The sequence below is a fragment of the Nannospalax galili genome, unplaced genomic scaffold, assembly GCF_000622305.1.
Source record: "Nannospalax galili isolate Female #2095 unplaced genomic scaffold, S.galili_v1.0 scaffold1677, whole genome shotgun sequence".
NCBI classification, from domain to species: domain Eukaryota; kingdom Metazoa; phylum Chordata; class Mammalia; order Rodentia; family Spalacidae; genus Nannospalax; species Nannospalax galili.
This window is the reverse complement of record NW_008339464.1, coordinates 636899-650834: the sequence shown is the minus strand read 5'-3', so window position 1 is coordinate 650834 and position 13936 is coordinate 636899. Positions and strand designations below refer to the sequence as shown.

Sequence of the window (13936 nt, the reverse complement as noted above, 5' to 3'; positions counted from 1 at the left end):
AAATAATAAATAAATAAATAAATAAATAAATAAATAAATAAATAATAAGGCCAGAAGAGAAATCTGCTCAGCCAGGACTCTAGTAAGTCAGATCAAGCTCACTGTCTCCCTACCCCATTTCTCTCATCTACCCCCACAGCATCCGCTGCTGGCCTCTCTCACAGGCAGGCTCCAATTCCTTCACCTCAGGAGGACTATCTCATTTCTGTCATCCACTCCAACCCTGTACCCTGCAGGTCTCTCTCACAACCAGGCTACAATTCCTTCAGCCAAGTCCCAGGACTAGCATCCCAAACCAGATTAACTAGTCACCTTACCATAGATTCCTAAATCCTCACCAAGGCAGTCCCCTCATGGCCAAATTCCCAGCCTCTAGATCAGGAAGACAGACCTGCTCAGTCAGGACTCTGACCGGTCTACTACCCAGCAAGAACTTGAAATACCCACCAATTTATCTTCTATACCCAAACAAAAAGTAACTAAGCTACATAAACAATATTAACAGAACCAAAATTAAATTAAACAGAAGCAGAGTAGAAGTTCCTGTTGAAGACATAACCAACAAAGAACATCCAAATGCCCAAATATCAAAGCAAAAACACAAACAATACAAAAAAACCAGGAAAATATGTCCCAAACAATACCCACAAGTCCTACAAAAGTGGGCAGCTTTGAGAACCACCCTGTAGAACCCCAGGATGCAGAACTTAAAATGCAGAACAATCATAATCATGATCAAAGAACTTCAAGAAAACACAAATAACTCAAGGAACTCAAAGAGGAAAGACAAACTTTTGATGGAAGCCCAAAAATATACAGATATGCGACTTAATGAAATGTCAAAAACAATTCATAACTTGGAAAGCGAATTCACTAAAGAAATAGAAATAGTGAAGAAAATCCAAATGGAAATGAACACAGGACTTGAAAGACTCAATAAACCAATTAGAAACAACAGAAGAAAGTCTCACAAGCAGAATGAATGAAACGGAAACCAGAATATCAATACTGGAGGATAAAGTTGGAGATCTGGACTCCTTAAGCAAAGACCATGCAAAATTAAAAAACACACACAGGAATGAAATACTCAGGAAATGTGGGATAACATGAAACAACCAAATCTGCATATAGGAAGGAGAAACTCAAACCAAGGGCATCGAACAGATCTGCAATAGGATTATAGAAGAAAACTTCCCTAAATTAAGGAAAGATATACCTATAGAGAGCCAAGAAGCACAGAGAACACCAGTAAGACAGATCAGAACAGAAAGTCCCCACAGAACATCATACTAAAATCATTAAATGTACAGAACAAAGAGAGGGTACTGAAGTACTAGAGAAAAACAAGTTCCATATAAAGGAAAACCCATCAGAATTACACCTGACTTTTCAATGCAAACTATAAAAGCCAGAAGGGCCTAGAACAAAGCATTCCCAGTTCTAAACAACCATGGATGCCAACCACAAATACTTTATCCTGCAAAAGTATCATAAAGGTCAAAAGGGAATAGAAAATTTTCATGACACAAATAGGCTGAAAAAATTCATGTTTTCCAAACCAGCACTACTGAGAATACTTGAAGAAATACAAAGGACAAAAGAAAGGAATGAGTACGCCCAAGAGGGCCACAGACACAAAGAAATTAAAGTGACACTATACAATGCACACCTTTCAATAATAACACCAAATATCAATGGCCTCAACTCCCCTGTCAAAAGAAACAGGTTGGTGCAATGGATCAAGAAAGAAAACTCATCTTTTTGTTGTCTTCAAGAAACTCATCTCACCTTCAACAGGTGTCATAATTTTAATATCTGACAAAATAGACTTCAAATTAAAACTCAGAAAAGATAAGGAGAGTTACTTCATTCTAATCAAAGGAACAATTGACCAAGAAGATATTACAATCATGAACATACATGTACCAAACTCTGGAGCACCCAATTTCATAAAATCAGTAGTCCAGGACTACAAAACAGAGATTTACACCAACTCAGTGATAGTGGGCAACTTTAATATCCCACTATCTTTAATAGCCAGGTCAACTGGACAAAGAAGAAACAGGGAGACATCTAAATTCAATGGCATACTACATGAAATAGACCTAACAGATATATACAGAATATTCCATCCAACCACCAAAGAATATACTTTCTACTCAGGAGCTCATACAAGTTATTCTAAAATTGACCACATTCTGGGACACAAAACAAATCTCAACAAATACAAAGAAAAGTGAAATAATTCCATGCCTTCTATCAGACCACAGTGCAATAAAGCTTATAATCAGCAACAAAAGAACTCTAGTAAATACATGAATGCATGGAGATTAAACAACATACTCCTGAATCATGAATGGGTCAAAGAAGAAATTAAGAAAGAAATAAAAGTATTCCTGGAACAAAACGAAAATAAGAACACAACACAATAAAACCTCTGGGACACTCTAAAAGGAGTTCTCAGGGGGAAGTTTATAACTCTTAGTGCCTACATTTAAAAAATCAGAAACAGCACATGTAAACAACTTGACAGTACAACTCAAGACTTTGGAAAGGCAAGAACAAACCGACCCCAAACCTAGTAGACAAGAAGAAATAACAGAACTCAGAAATTAATGAAATAGAAACAAAGAAAACAATACAAAAATACCAATGAATATAAGAACTGGTTCTGTGAAAGGCTAATATACAGACCCTTAGCCCACTTAACCAAAAGAAAGGAAGAGCAAATCCAAATCAACAAAATCAGAGACGAAAGGGGACACATCACAACAGACACACACACACACACACACACACACACACACACACACAAACCAACTTGTAAGGGACTACTTTAAAAATCTATACTCCATTAAATTTGAAAACCTAAAAGAAATGGATGAATTCCTAAAATCATGGCCGCCACCAAAGTTAAACCAAGAGGAGATCTACAGCCTAAACAGACCCATAACAAATAAGGAAATTGAAACAGTAATACAGAACCTCCCAAATATCAATGGCCTCAACTCCCCTGTCAAAAGAAACAGGTTGGTGCAATGGATCAAGAAAGAAAACTCATCTTTTTGTTGTCTTCAAGAAACTCATCTCACCAGGCCCAGATGGATTCAGAGCAGAATTCTGTTAGACATTCAAAGAAAACCTACAACCAATACTGCTTTAATTCAAAAAGAGAGAAACAGGAGAATTCCCAAACTCCTTCTATGAAGTCAGTATCACTCTAATAGCAAAACCAGGTAAAGACACAACAAAAAAAGAAAACTATAGACCCATATCCTTAATGAATATAGATGTAAAGATACTCAACAAAATGCCTGCAAACCGCATACAGACACACATCAAAAAGATCACCCACCACGATCAAGTTGACTTTATTCCAGAGATGCAGGAACGGTTCAACATACATAAGTCAATAAATGTAATAAAACATATAAATGTACTTAAAGACAAAAACCACATGGTCATCTCAATAGATGCAGAAAGGCATTTGACAAAATCCAACATGCATTCATGTTAAAAGTCCTAGAAGGAATTGGTCTGGAGGGAACATGCCTCAACATAATTAAAGCTATATACAACAAACCCATAGCCAACATCATCCTAAATGGAGAAAGCTGGAAGCATTCCCATTAAAATCAGGAACCAGACAGGGCTGTCCACTATCTCCACTCCTTTTCAATATAATGCTTGAAACTCTTGCTAGAGCAATAAGACAAAAGAAGGAAATTAAAGGAATGGCAATTGGAAAAGATGAGATCAAATTATCCCTATTTGCCGATGATATGATATTATATGCAAGATATCTCAAAAATTCCACTGTTAGAATTAATTGATACTTTCAGTAAAGTGGGAACCATATGGAAAAGAGTATGGAGAACTCAAAAACTAAAAACAAACCTATCATATGATCCGGTGATACCACTCCTTGGCATATACCCAAAGGACTCATCCTACTGTAGAGATACCTGTACGTCCATGTTTGTTGCTGCTTTCTTCACAATAGCTAAGAAATGGAAACAACCTAAATGTTTCAAAACTGACGAATGACTAATGAAAATGTGGTACATCTACTCAATGGAGTTCTACTCAGCAGTAAGAAAAGATGAAATTATGAAACTTGCAGGTAAATGGATGGAGCTAGAGAGTGTTATACTAAGTCAAGTAACACAAACGCAGAAAAGCAACGTATTTTCTCCCTCATTTGTGGATTGCAGCACCAATCCCTTATATGTGAGTGCATAAATTCTGATGTAACACCAGGAGCCAGGTAAGGGCAAAGGATACATGGAGGTAAAGGAAAAGAAACAATGTGAAAGGGGGGTAGTAGGGAACAGACGTTACCTGAGGGAGTTGGAAAAAGTGGGAGTAACTGGCAGGGAGGAGAGGAAAGAGGGGCATGCAAGGGACCACAGTGTAGGGGAGGGAGGGACGTCAGGAGGAGAAAGATGGCAGGAGTCAAGAGGTATTGAGCAGAGGGTGGGGATAATAGGGGCACTGTGACTAGAGAGGGAGGGATGAGGGAAGTCAGATGGGAGAAAATAGAGTGGAGATGAGTGACTCTCAGGGGCAGGAAACCTAGAGGGAAAGGTGATGCCCTAGAAACCCTATGAGAAATGCATATAGAGTGTCTGAACAGTAATGCATATGTATACCTGGGAGCTGCTTGGCAGGGAGTGCAGTGCCAGATAGAAGAGACCTCCCTTAGAAGATCATCAAAGAAGCTTCTTTTTCAACAGATGGAGGCTACTGCAGAGTTGCACATCTGGTCAGGCACAGAGAACATATGCCCGGGAAATGCCCAGTGCTAGGTGACACATCTGCAGTCAAATCTCTGCAACTAAGGCTCATGGAACATAGCAGGTAAGGGGTAGAGAGAGGGCTAATGCGCCCCTCAGCTCTCACAAGTGAGGCTTCCTTGAACATCAAAGTGCGATGCTCACAGAAGGCCACAACTGGCCAAGTTTTGGAGAATAAGAGACTGCAGAGTGTAGGATGGGACTCCTATAAGGAACCTCACCCACCCACAGCTCAGGGACCATTAAGGAAGAGGAGGTGGAAAGATTGTAAGAACCAGGGCTGGTTCATGAACACAGGGAGGTGGAGGTTTCCAGGCCACTGGAGGCTTGCTCATGTGAGCCTGTGGCAGTGATGGCATTGAGCGTGAGACCCATGTCAGCTCAATTAAAGAACGGCCCAAAGAGAAGGTGAGAAATAGGTGGTGGGCCAGCACTAGATGGAGAACTATTTGAGACTGATTGCTGCTGGGTGAGGGAGAATATGACTTACATACGACCACTGGATGGGCTGACTGGACTCCAGTGGATGCATTTACACTGAAGAATATTTGGGTACAAACACCTGAATGAATAGGACTCGGCATGTAAGGCAGAGTGCATAAAGTTCAGTCAGGGGATAAGGGGAGGCATGGATGAGAACGGGAGTCTGGATTTGAGTAGAAAATGTATGAAATTCAAAAAGCTCAATTTTTTAAAAAAAGTTCAGAAGGGTCTGGAGTGTGGCAGGAATGCTAGGATTTTAAGCATTCCCCAGAAATGGTGATTCTAAAGTGTAGTCAAGTTTATGTTACGATGGGAGTGCTTCCAAGGTCCCAGCCTTCCCTTCCCTTTCTTTCCCATTTCCCCTTTTGTGAAGCACATGAAGCTATCTCTATCTTTCCAAGTGACCTCTAATCCCAACCCACATTCCAATCCTAGGTCAAGGTTTTGATGACACTTCCCCTCCCCTCCAAGTATAAGCAAATAAGCTGTTATTCCACCCACCTGCTGTTTATTTCCTTTGCACAGGCTGGCAATCCGGCTCTGGCCCTTCTCCCAGAAGCTGGCACCCACTTAGAAAAACTAGTTTTTCATCAGGCACCCTCGGTAATAACAGTTTCTAAAAGGATCATAAATCAAGTGGGCATGGTGCAAGGAGGTGGGTGGAAAGCTTGTTCTCACCTGTGGCAGGTGGCAGGCAGCAGGAACAAGTCACAAAATAAGAGCAGCATCACCTTCAACTCCTGGGAGAAAGGAGTGGAGGCTGCAGTCCTGCCCTTTTTGAAAACATACTCTTTATTTAGTTCCTGAACAGACAGTGCTAGAGCAGACGTGGAAAGTTTGGAGAAGACAATCATTACTTAAAAATGTGAGCTAAAGCGAGCGAGAGAGAGACAGAGAGAAAGGGAGAGAAAGAGGGAGAGAGGGAGGGAGACCCTTAGCTGAGTTAACAGAAAGATAGAGAAAGGCCATGCATGGTGGCACATGCATTAGATCCCAGCACTCAGGAGGCAGAGGCAGGTAGATCTTTGTGAGTTTCAGGACATCCTGGTCAACATAGTGAGTTCCTAGCCAGCTGGAGCTAGAGGGAGACCCTGTCTCAATAAGATGAAAGAGAGAGAGAGCCAGAGAGAGAGTGGGAGGGAGAGAGAAAGAGAGAGAGACAGAGAGAGAGAGAGAGAGAGAGAGCTGTGTACAAGAGTCTACAAGCCAAATGACTGAACAACATGATTATGGAAAGTTAAGATGTTATAGACCAGAGCCAAATTATTTTGGGCTATTTTTAGTCCCCTTGAAAGCCATCCACTGCACACTTGTGTCTGACCTTTGTGACTATCCATTTCTTTAATATTTTGTTTATTATTTTTATTCTATATGTATGAGTGTATTGCCTGCATGTCTGTGTGCACCTGTGTCATGCAATGCCCATGGAAATCAGAAGAGGGAGTCTCGGATCCCCTGGAACTGGAGTTATGGACAGTTGTTAGCCACCAATGGGTGTGGAGAATGGAACCCTGGTCCTCTGCAAGAGCAGCCAGTGCTCTCAACTGCTAAGCCATCTCTCCAGCCCCTCAAAAATTTCTTAGCAGGCCACTAGCTGTCAACAATCCAAAAGTTAAGAATGGCCCCGGACAGCATCTGAGAATGAAAGCAGAGATTGTCCAGTTTTCTATAACCCGCCTACCTGTGGTCCCAACCAAAGTATTTGGTACATACTTTGATTTATGACTTTGTGTATTCTATGACTAATAAAATCTTGGCCAGGTGTGGTGGTGCACACCTTTAATCCCAGCATTTGGAAGGCAGAGGCAGGCAGATCTCTGTGAGTTCGAGGCCAGCCTGGTCTACATAGCGAGTTCCAGGCCAACTTGTACTACTTGGACTACTACTCAAAAATACCAAAAGAAAAAAAAAAAATCTCATGTAACCACTTCCACTGTGGAACATGGTATTTGAGGAAATGTGAATCTGTGTTCCTGGGTCAGGGTCACTCCTGAATAAACTGTCACTTGTGCCCTTGGCGGTGAGAATTGTGTTTCTGTGTCAGGAATTTGCTTCCAGCTCTAACTCTGGATAGCCAAGATGACATCTCAGTAATGAACTCTGGAACCTGAAATGTTGGCAGGACTCAGAGAAAGAATTTATATTCACAAAGTTCTCGCTTATCCTCGGTTTCACCTTCTGCAGCTTCAGTTAATCCACAATTACCTCTGTAGCCCAAAAATAGTAAATGAGGGCTGGAGAGATGGCTCAGTGGTTAAGAGCACTGATTGCTCTTGCAGAGGACCCAGGTTCAATTCCCAGCACCCACATGGCGGCTAACAACCATCCACAAGTCCAGTTCCAAGGGAATCGGACACCCTCTTCTGACCTCCATGGGCATTGCACAACGGGAGTGCACTTATACACATGCAGGCAATACACTCATACACATAAAATAAAAATAAAATAAATAAAACTGTATAATCATTATAACCAGGTTCCAGTGGATAGATGCACACCAGAGGACATTTGAGGACACATAGACCTCAATATAAATGACAGAGTACATGAAAACTATGAGGGTGTATAAGAGGGGTGCAGATGGGGATGGGGGGTCTAAATCGATCAAAATATATTGTATGAAACTCTCAAAAATTCAATTAAAAAAAGTTTTAGTACTGTAATCAGGGTAGGTAAGATGGCTCAGTGGGTAAGGGTACTTGCCACCAATTCTGACAACCTGAGTTCTGTCTCTGGGACCCACATGGTAGAAGGAAAGAAGTGACTCCAGTAAGTTGTCCTCTGACCTACACACACACACACACACACACACACACACAAATTAAATAAATGCAATTTTTAAAGTGCTACAATCCCACTGACACTGAGTGATGTAATAGAGAGAGGCCATCAAGCTATTCTGGGGCTCATGGTCTGGAGAGACTTTTACAAAGAAGTAAGATTTAGACCGAGGTCTCAAAGCAAGAAAAAGGATATTATGAGCTGGTCCTTCCACCAGGCAGGCAGCACAGACTGTTGAATGGGAGCATTTCGTGTGGCTGAGGGAGGAGGGGAAGAGAGTGCTGGACGAGGCCACAGAAGGAGAAAGGGACCAGACTGTAGTAGAAGTGAAGGCCTTTCTATCACAGGCTCCACAAGAGATGGAAGGTGAGAAGCCCAACATGGGGTGGGCAGACAACTCTCAAGGCATAGGTCGTGAAAGACAAGAGGCCTAGAGACAGTGTTTCCCAGAAGGAAAGACAACAGCACCATTAAAGCAGGTAGTGAGAGATGGCCAAGAGAAAGACATCAAGACAGCAGAGCAAGAGGGTTGATCACCAGCAAGAGTCCAGGAAAGGAAGACGGGGGCGGCGAGAGCAAAAGCACATTAAGGAGGGGTCGTTTTGAGATGGAGAGGTGACAGAGGGTCCGACCCCAAGAGAAGTGTGGACCTGTATCTGTATTTGTCTGCTCAGGCTGACATGGCCAAACTGACTGGGTGACTTAAACAACAGAGACTAACTTCCTCACAGTTCTCCAGGCTGTGAAGTCCACGGTCAAGGTACATCAAGGTAGGTACCATGCTGAGGCCTCTTCTTCCAGCTTACAGGTGGTACCACTCCATTGTGTGCTTGTGTGACATTTTCGTTGTGTGCAATCACAGAGAACAGAAAGAGAGCTCCCTGAGACTCCTTCTCACAAAGACACTGATAATGGTGGCTCAGGGCCTCACCCTAATGACTTCATTTACCTTTAATTAGGGTCCCTACTCCAAACACAGCCACACTGCGTATCAGAACTCCACCATGTGAATTTAGGAGGAGATAATGGATTTACCTAAGCATCGGGGCGGGGGGGTTAGTCCTAACAATCCAGCCTGGGCAAAGGCTCTAAGGAAGCAGAAGATTTGGGTTCACTGGAGATAAACAGATAGAAAGGAACCTAGGGTGACCTGTACGGAATCAGCAGGTGGATGAACACAGAGATGATATAAGGGTACAGGAAATAAAAGGGAAAAGAAAAGAGAATGGGGTTGGGGTCATGGTGGGACTGTGTTTGTGTCCAGCAATCTCAAAATCTCATCTCAAGAAAAGACCTGGTTCTCTGTTCCCTGATAGTCATCAGTCAGGAATGTGACCCCTGGAAGGTTGCCCATGTTTGGATGGATACACACACATAAGGGCAGTACTAACTGGAATCAGTGGGTTAAAAAAGAAAAACAGAGGACATGAAGTTGTAAGGGGGATAAAGTGGTAGGGTGGGGGGGGTCTGGCTGGTTGAGGGGATGAAATGTGGGCATGATCAAAATACATTGTATGCATGCATTAAATTCTCAAAGATGGATTTTCTAGTACTAGCCAACCTGTCTGGCAATTTTACTTCTTCCTTTATAGCCCAGATAACCTTTAGTTTCTGAATTGGTAGCATAATTTTGAATAGAACAAGCAAGAAAGAACATCCCCATCTTGCCATCCAGGATTTTAGGAGGAAGCCACACTCATCAAGTGCATAAAGAAGTAAGTACTGAGGCTGGAGAGATGGCTCAGCGGTTAAGAGCACTGGCTGCTCTTTCAGAGGACCCAGGTTCGATTTCCAACACCCACATGGTGACTAACAACCTCTATAGTTCCAGTTCCAGGGGACCCAACACCATCTTCTGACCTCCATGGGCACTGCGTGCACGTGGTACTACATGTAGACAATACACTCATACACTTAAAAACAATAAAAGAAAAAATAAAGAGCTGGTGTTCCTCACGTGCTAAGACCCCAAGACACATTTATTTCATCTCCCTTCTTGCCATTAATTCACCAGTTGTATAAAGCAGTAGGTAAGTCTGCTTGGTAACAGCAGCAGAAATTGGATTTGAATGATGGACGGCCTGGGGAACGATGGGGACTCAGGGAACAGAGCTTCACAAGGGCCTGGGAAAACAGGTGACACTAGATGATGAAATGAGCATCCCACTGAAAACACCTGCAGAGATTCATTCAGTCACGTGGCTTCAGTCCTCATCATAACTCCCTAACTACAGAAACGTGCATGAAGCTATGTATCAATGTCATGCAAGGCCTCCGAGCTGGTGATGATGATGCTTATCCTGGTGTCATGTAAGTTCCTATCTTCTTCCTGGTCTCCTCAGGAGTCTAAGAAGACTCTGTGGGCAAGAGCAAGGATGTCCTCTCAGATCTCTGCCAGGTGAAACACGGAAGAGAAACGGTGCCGTGGACTCCCTGTCACACTAAGCAGCACCCTCACTTTCTAGTTTTGCCAGTAATGCTGAGTTAAGTGGCCCTGCTTTTCCCTTGTTACCAAATGAAGTTCTGGAGCTCACCCTTCAAAACGTAAGTCTTTATGGTTGATTTAAAGGAATCTTCTTAAATGCTCAAAGCAATGTCTGCCCTGCCGTTTCAAAGGCAGCAGCAACTTTCTGCATCATAAAACTTGGTGAAAAACAAGTCTACTTGTTAAGATGCTGAACTAGAACATTTGCAAGAACACTGGTCTTGTGCAATATGACGGTCTTATGAATATGCATCAATGAAATCAACTTGTTCTGTTCTCTGTAATATAAATCAGTCCTTGGAAGTATCATTTGAACAAATTTTTAACAATGCCAGAAATCTGGCGGCGTCCCATAGAAACATCCTTCAAAGAGAAACTGGAGTTGTCTTTGATTGTGGAGCTGGCTAATTCATAGGCATAGTGATAGCTCTAAAATCCTAAATAATTGATCTACAGAATCAATTGACACTTTTCTGTTATATGATGAGAAAGTCAAACCTATGGCCGTTAGAATTATTCTTTTTCAAATAGATCATTTAAGGGGCTGGAGAGATGGATCAGTGGTTAAAATTACTTACTGCTCTTGCAGAGGGCCTGGGTTTGGTTCCCAGCACCCACATAAGGCAACTCACAACCACCTGCGAGTCCACCTCTGGGGAAATCTGATGTTCTCCTGTGGATTTTTAGGGCACTTGCACACAGGGTGCACATAACTCATACAGGCACACACATACACATAAAATTAACTTGGGACTAGAGAGATGACTCAGGTTAACAGCACTGGCTGTTCTTGCAGAAGACCCAGGTTCAAATCCCAGCACCCATGTGGCGGCTAACAACCGTCTGTAACTCCAGTTGCGGGGGATCCAACACTGTCTTCTGTCCTTCTCAGCACTGCACAACATGGGTGCACGTACACATGTGGAGGCATAACATTCATATGCATAAAATAAATAAATACATAAGTAAATTTTTAAAAAATCATTTAAATGAATGCAATCACAAAGTCATGGCAAACCCAATAGTAACTTATAGTGAGTTCTCCAGTATGCCCTGAGCACCTACAAAATCTCAGTAAAACCACTGCCAGAGGGCCAGCAAGATGTCTCAGTGGATAAAAGTGTTTGCTGCTAAGCTTCACAACAGGAGTTTATCTTTGGGACCCACATGGTAGGAGAGAACCAACTTCTGCAAGTTGTCGTCTGTCCACTACACATGCACCATGGTATAGCTATGTCACACACACACACACACACACACACACACACACACACACACGCAAAATAAATAAATGTAATTTAAATTTTTAAAAACAGCATGTACAATATGGTTTTACTTGCTAAATCTCTAGACCCTCGTAGCCAACAGAAAGCACACTGGCCATTGCCTGGATCTGGAGGCATGGAAGGAACAGGGAAGAGATTACAAACAGGCATTTTTTTTTTTAAATGTGTTTGATGAAGCCAGACACACAACTTTAATCCCAGCACTCAGGAGTCACAGGCATGGGAATCTCTGTGAAGAAGAAGATAGCCTGGTCTACATAGAGAGTTTCAGGCAAGTTAGGGCTACAGGGGAGACCTGTCTCAAAAACAAAACAAAACAAAACAAAACAAAAACAAAGATGTGTTGGATGGCCATGTCATCTCAACTGTGGCCGTAGTTTGACATGTGCACATGGATCTGTATACATAGACCCTCAGCTAGCTCTCTCTTTTCTCCCTCCCTCTTTTCCTCCCTCCCTTCAAGGCCCTATCATGATGTCCATGGAATAATGTTTCAAAGCCCCGTCATTCCCCCACCCTCTGTACTCATGAGGCTCTCTCTTAATAAAGGTCTGAAGGGTAACGTTTTGTCACTCCTTTCCAGGAACCTGCTGTTTTTCTCTAAGTTATAACAATATCAAAATGTGTCAAATTCCATATTTTAAACATTTAGAATGTAAGTATGTGCTAAATATATCCCAGGAAAACAAACTTTCAGTATACCCAAATCAGTATAGGTATTTATTAGACATGAACTAAATAAAATACAACACGATGTGTGGAGAGGAGTCACAAGGGATTCAAACACTCTCTAAAATTCACTCAATACCCACCTCAGCCGCTTGCTTTTTGAATTTGCCTTCAGTCTCCAACTTCGGTGTTGAAATCAGCTCTGCTCGTTTCTGGCTGGGTGTGATTTCCAAGTTCATTACCATCTTCTCTCTATAAATGATTTTGCAAACATATTATAAACACAATTTCACAGTTGTTGGAAAGTCTTCCAAACTGTTCTGGTACTACTTCATATTTATGATTTGAACACACCTTTCAGTTCTGTCATCCGAACAATCATTATTTCCATGGAAACATTCGCTTTTGTACAAAAGTGCCACTTCCCAGTTTTCTGTCCATCTAAAATTGACTCTGCGTGAAAGGTGTCACATGCAAAATGGAGTCCCTGATCCATACAAAATGGAGTCAGAGGGAGGGTTGTCATGCACAGAATGCCTTCCCCAAAACCACAGTTTTACACAAAGACCATTACAACCTGGCACAAAGCACACTTCTCCAGGGACTCTGCCCAGCAACCGTCTGTTCAATGTGGTCGAGAGCAACCCTAAACGTCCTGGTCGTTAAACTTGTGTCCATTACGGCTTCAAAACAATGTATCATCCTTCTTTTTCTAACTTTCTTAAATTATTTAATAACCATAGAATTAGAAGAAGCATTTCATTACAACAGCATTGACATATTCAATAACCATTTCAAGAGCTAAGATGCACCTCTTTCAAAATTGGCTGTAATTTTTAGGTTTACAGTTGAATTGATACAGTTATACAATATTGTACTCCACTTAGTATAAACCCTATAAGACATAAAATTAAATGAGGTTTTAAACTTTAAAAAAGATCTCCATTTCATTATCAAAATACAGTTTCATACAGAAAAATTCACTTTTAATACAATTGACACTACGATGCATATGTGTTTCTAATCTCATTTATCTGATTATTACTAGTCATAGTCGGATACTTTCTGAGACCCTTGGCATCTAAGCATGGATATAAAGTCATCAGGTAGATTTCAATGGTAATGTTTTTCACATCTACTAATTATTAAAGAGCAAATTTTTATGCTTTGAAGAATTTTTTTTCTTTTTTATTTATTTATATACCCACTTCCCAGGTAGCACCCTCCCATAGCCTCCCTCCCCACTCTAGAGCCCTTATACTCTGATATCCCTGCTACTGTCTGCTGTGCCATCGGCACCCCCAACCATTCCCCACCACTTGCCCTTCTGCTGCATCTAGTCAGCTATCTAGAGGTCTTTTTTTAGGAGGATCAGCTGTTCCTCATCCAGCAGTAATCAGTTGTCAATATTCCTTTAGATAAGATTGGGATCTGCT

The 13936-nt window shown here is 41.8% G+C and overlaps 1 protein-coding gene across 1 annotated transcript in view; it reads right to left on the bottom strand.

Annotated features, from left to right (window-relative positions):
* Positions 1-13936, bottom strand: part of Plaat5 (phospholipase A and acyltransferase 5) — a 38133-nt gene that overhangs the window by 18885 nt on the left and 5312 nt on the right. Inside the window, exon 3 of the mRNA XM_008834199.1 lies at positions 12644-12752. Within this exon, the coding sequence (XP_008832421.1) occupies positions 12644-12752 (109 nt within the window). The remainder of the gene's footprint in view (positions 1-12643; positions 12753-13936) is intronic.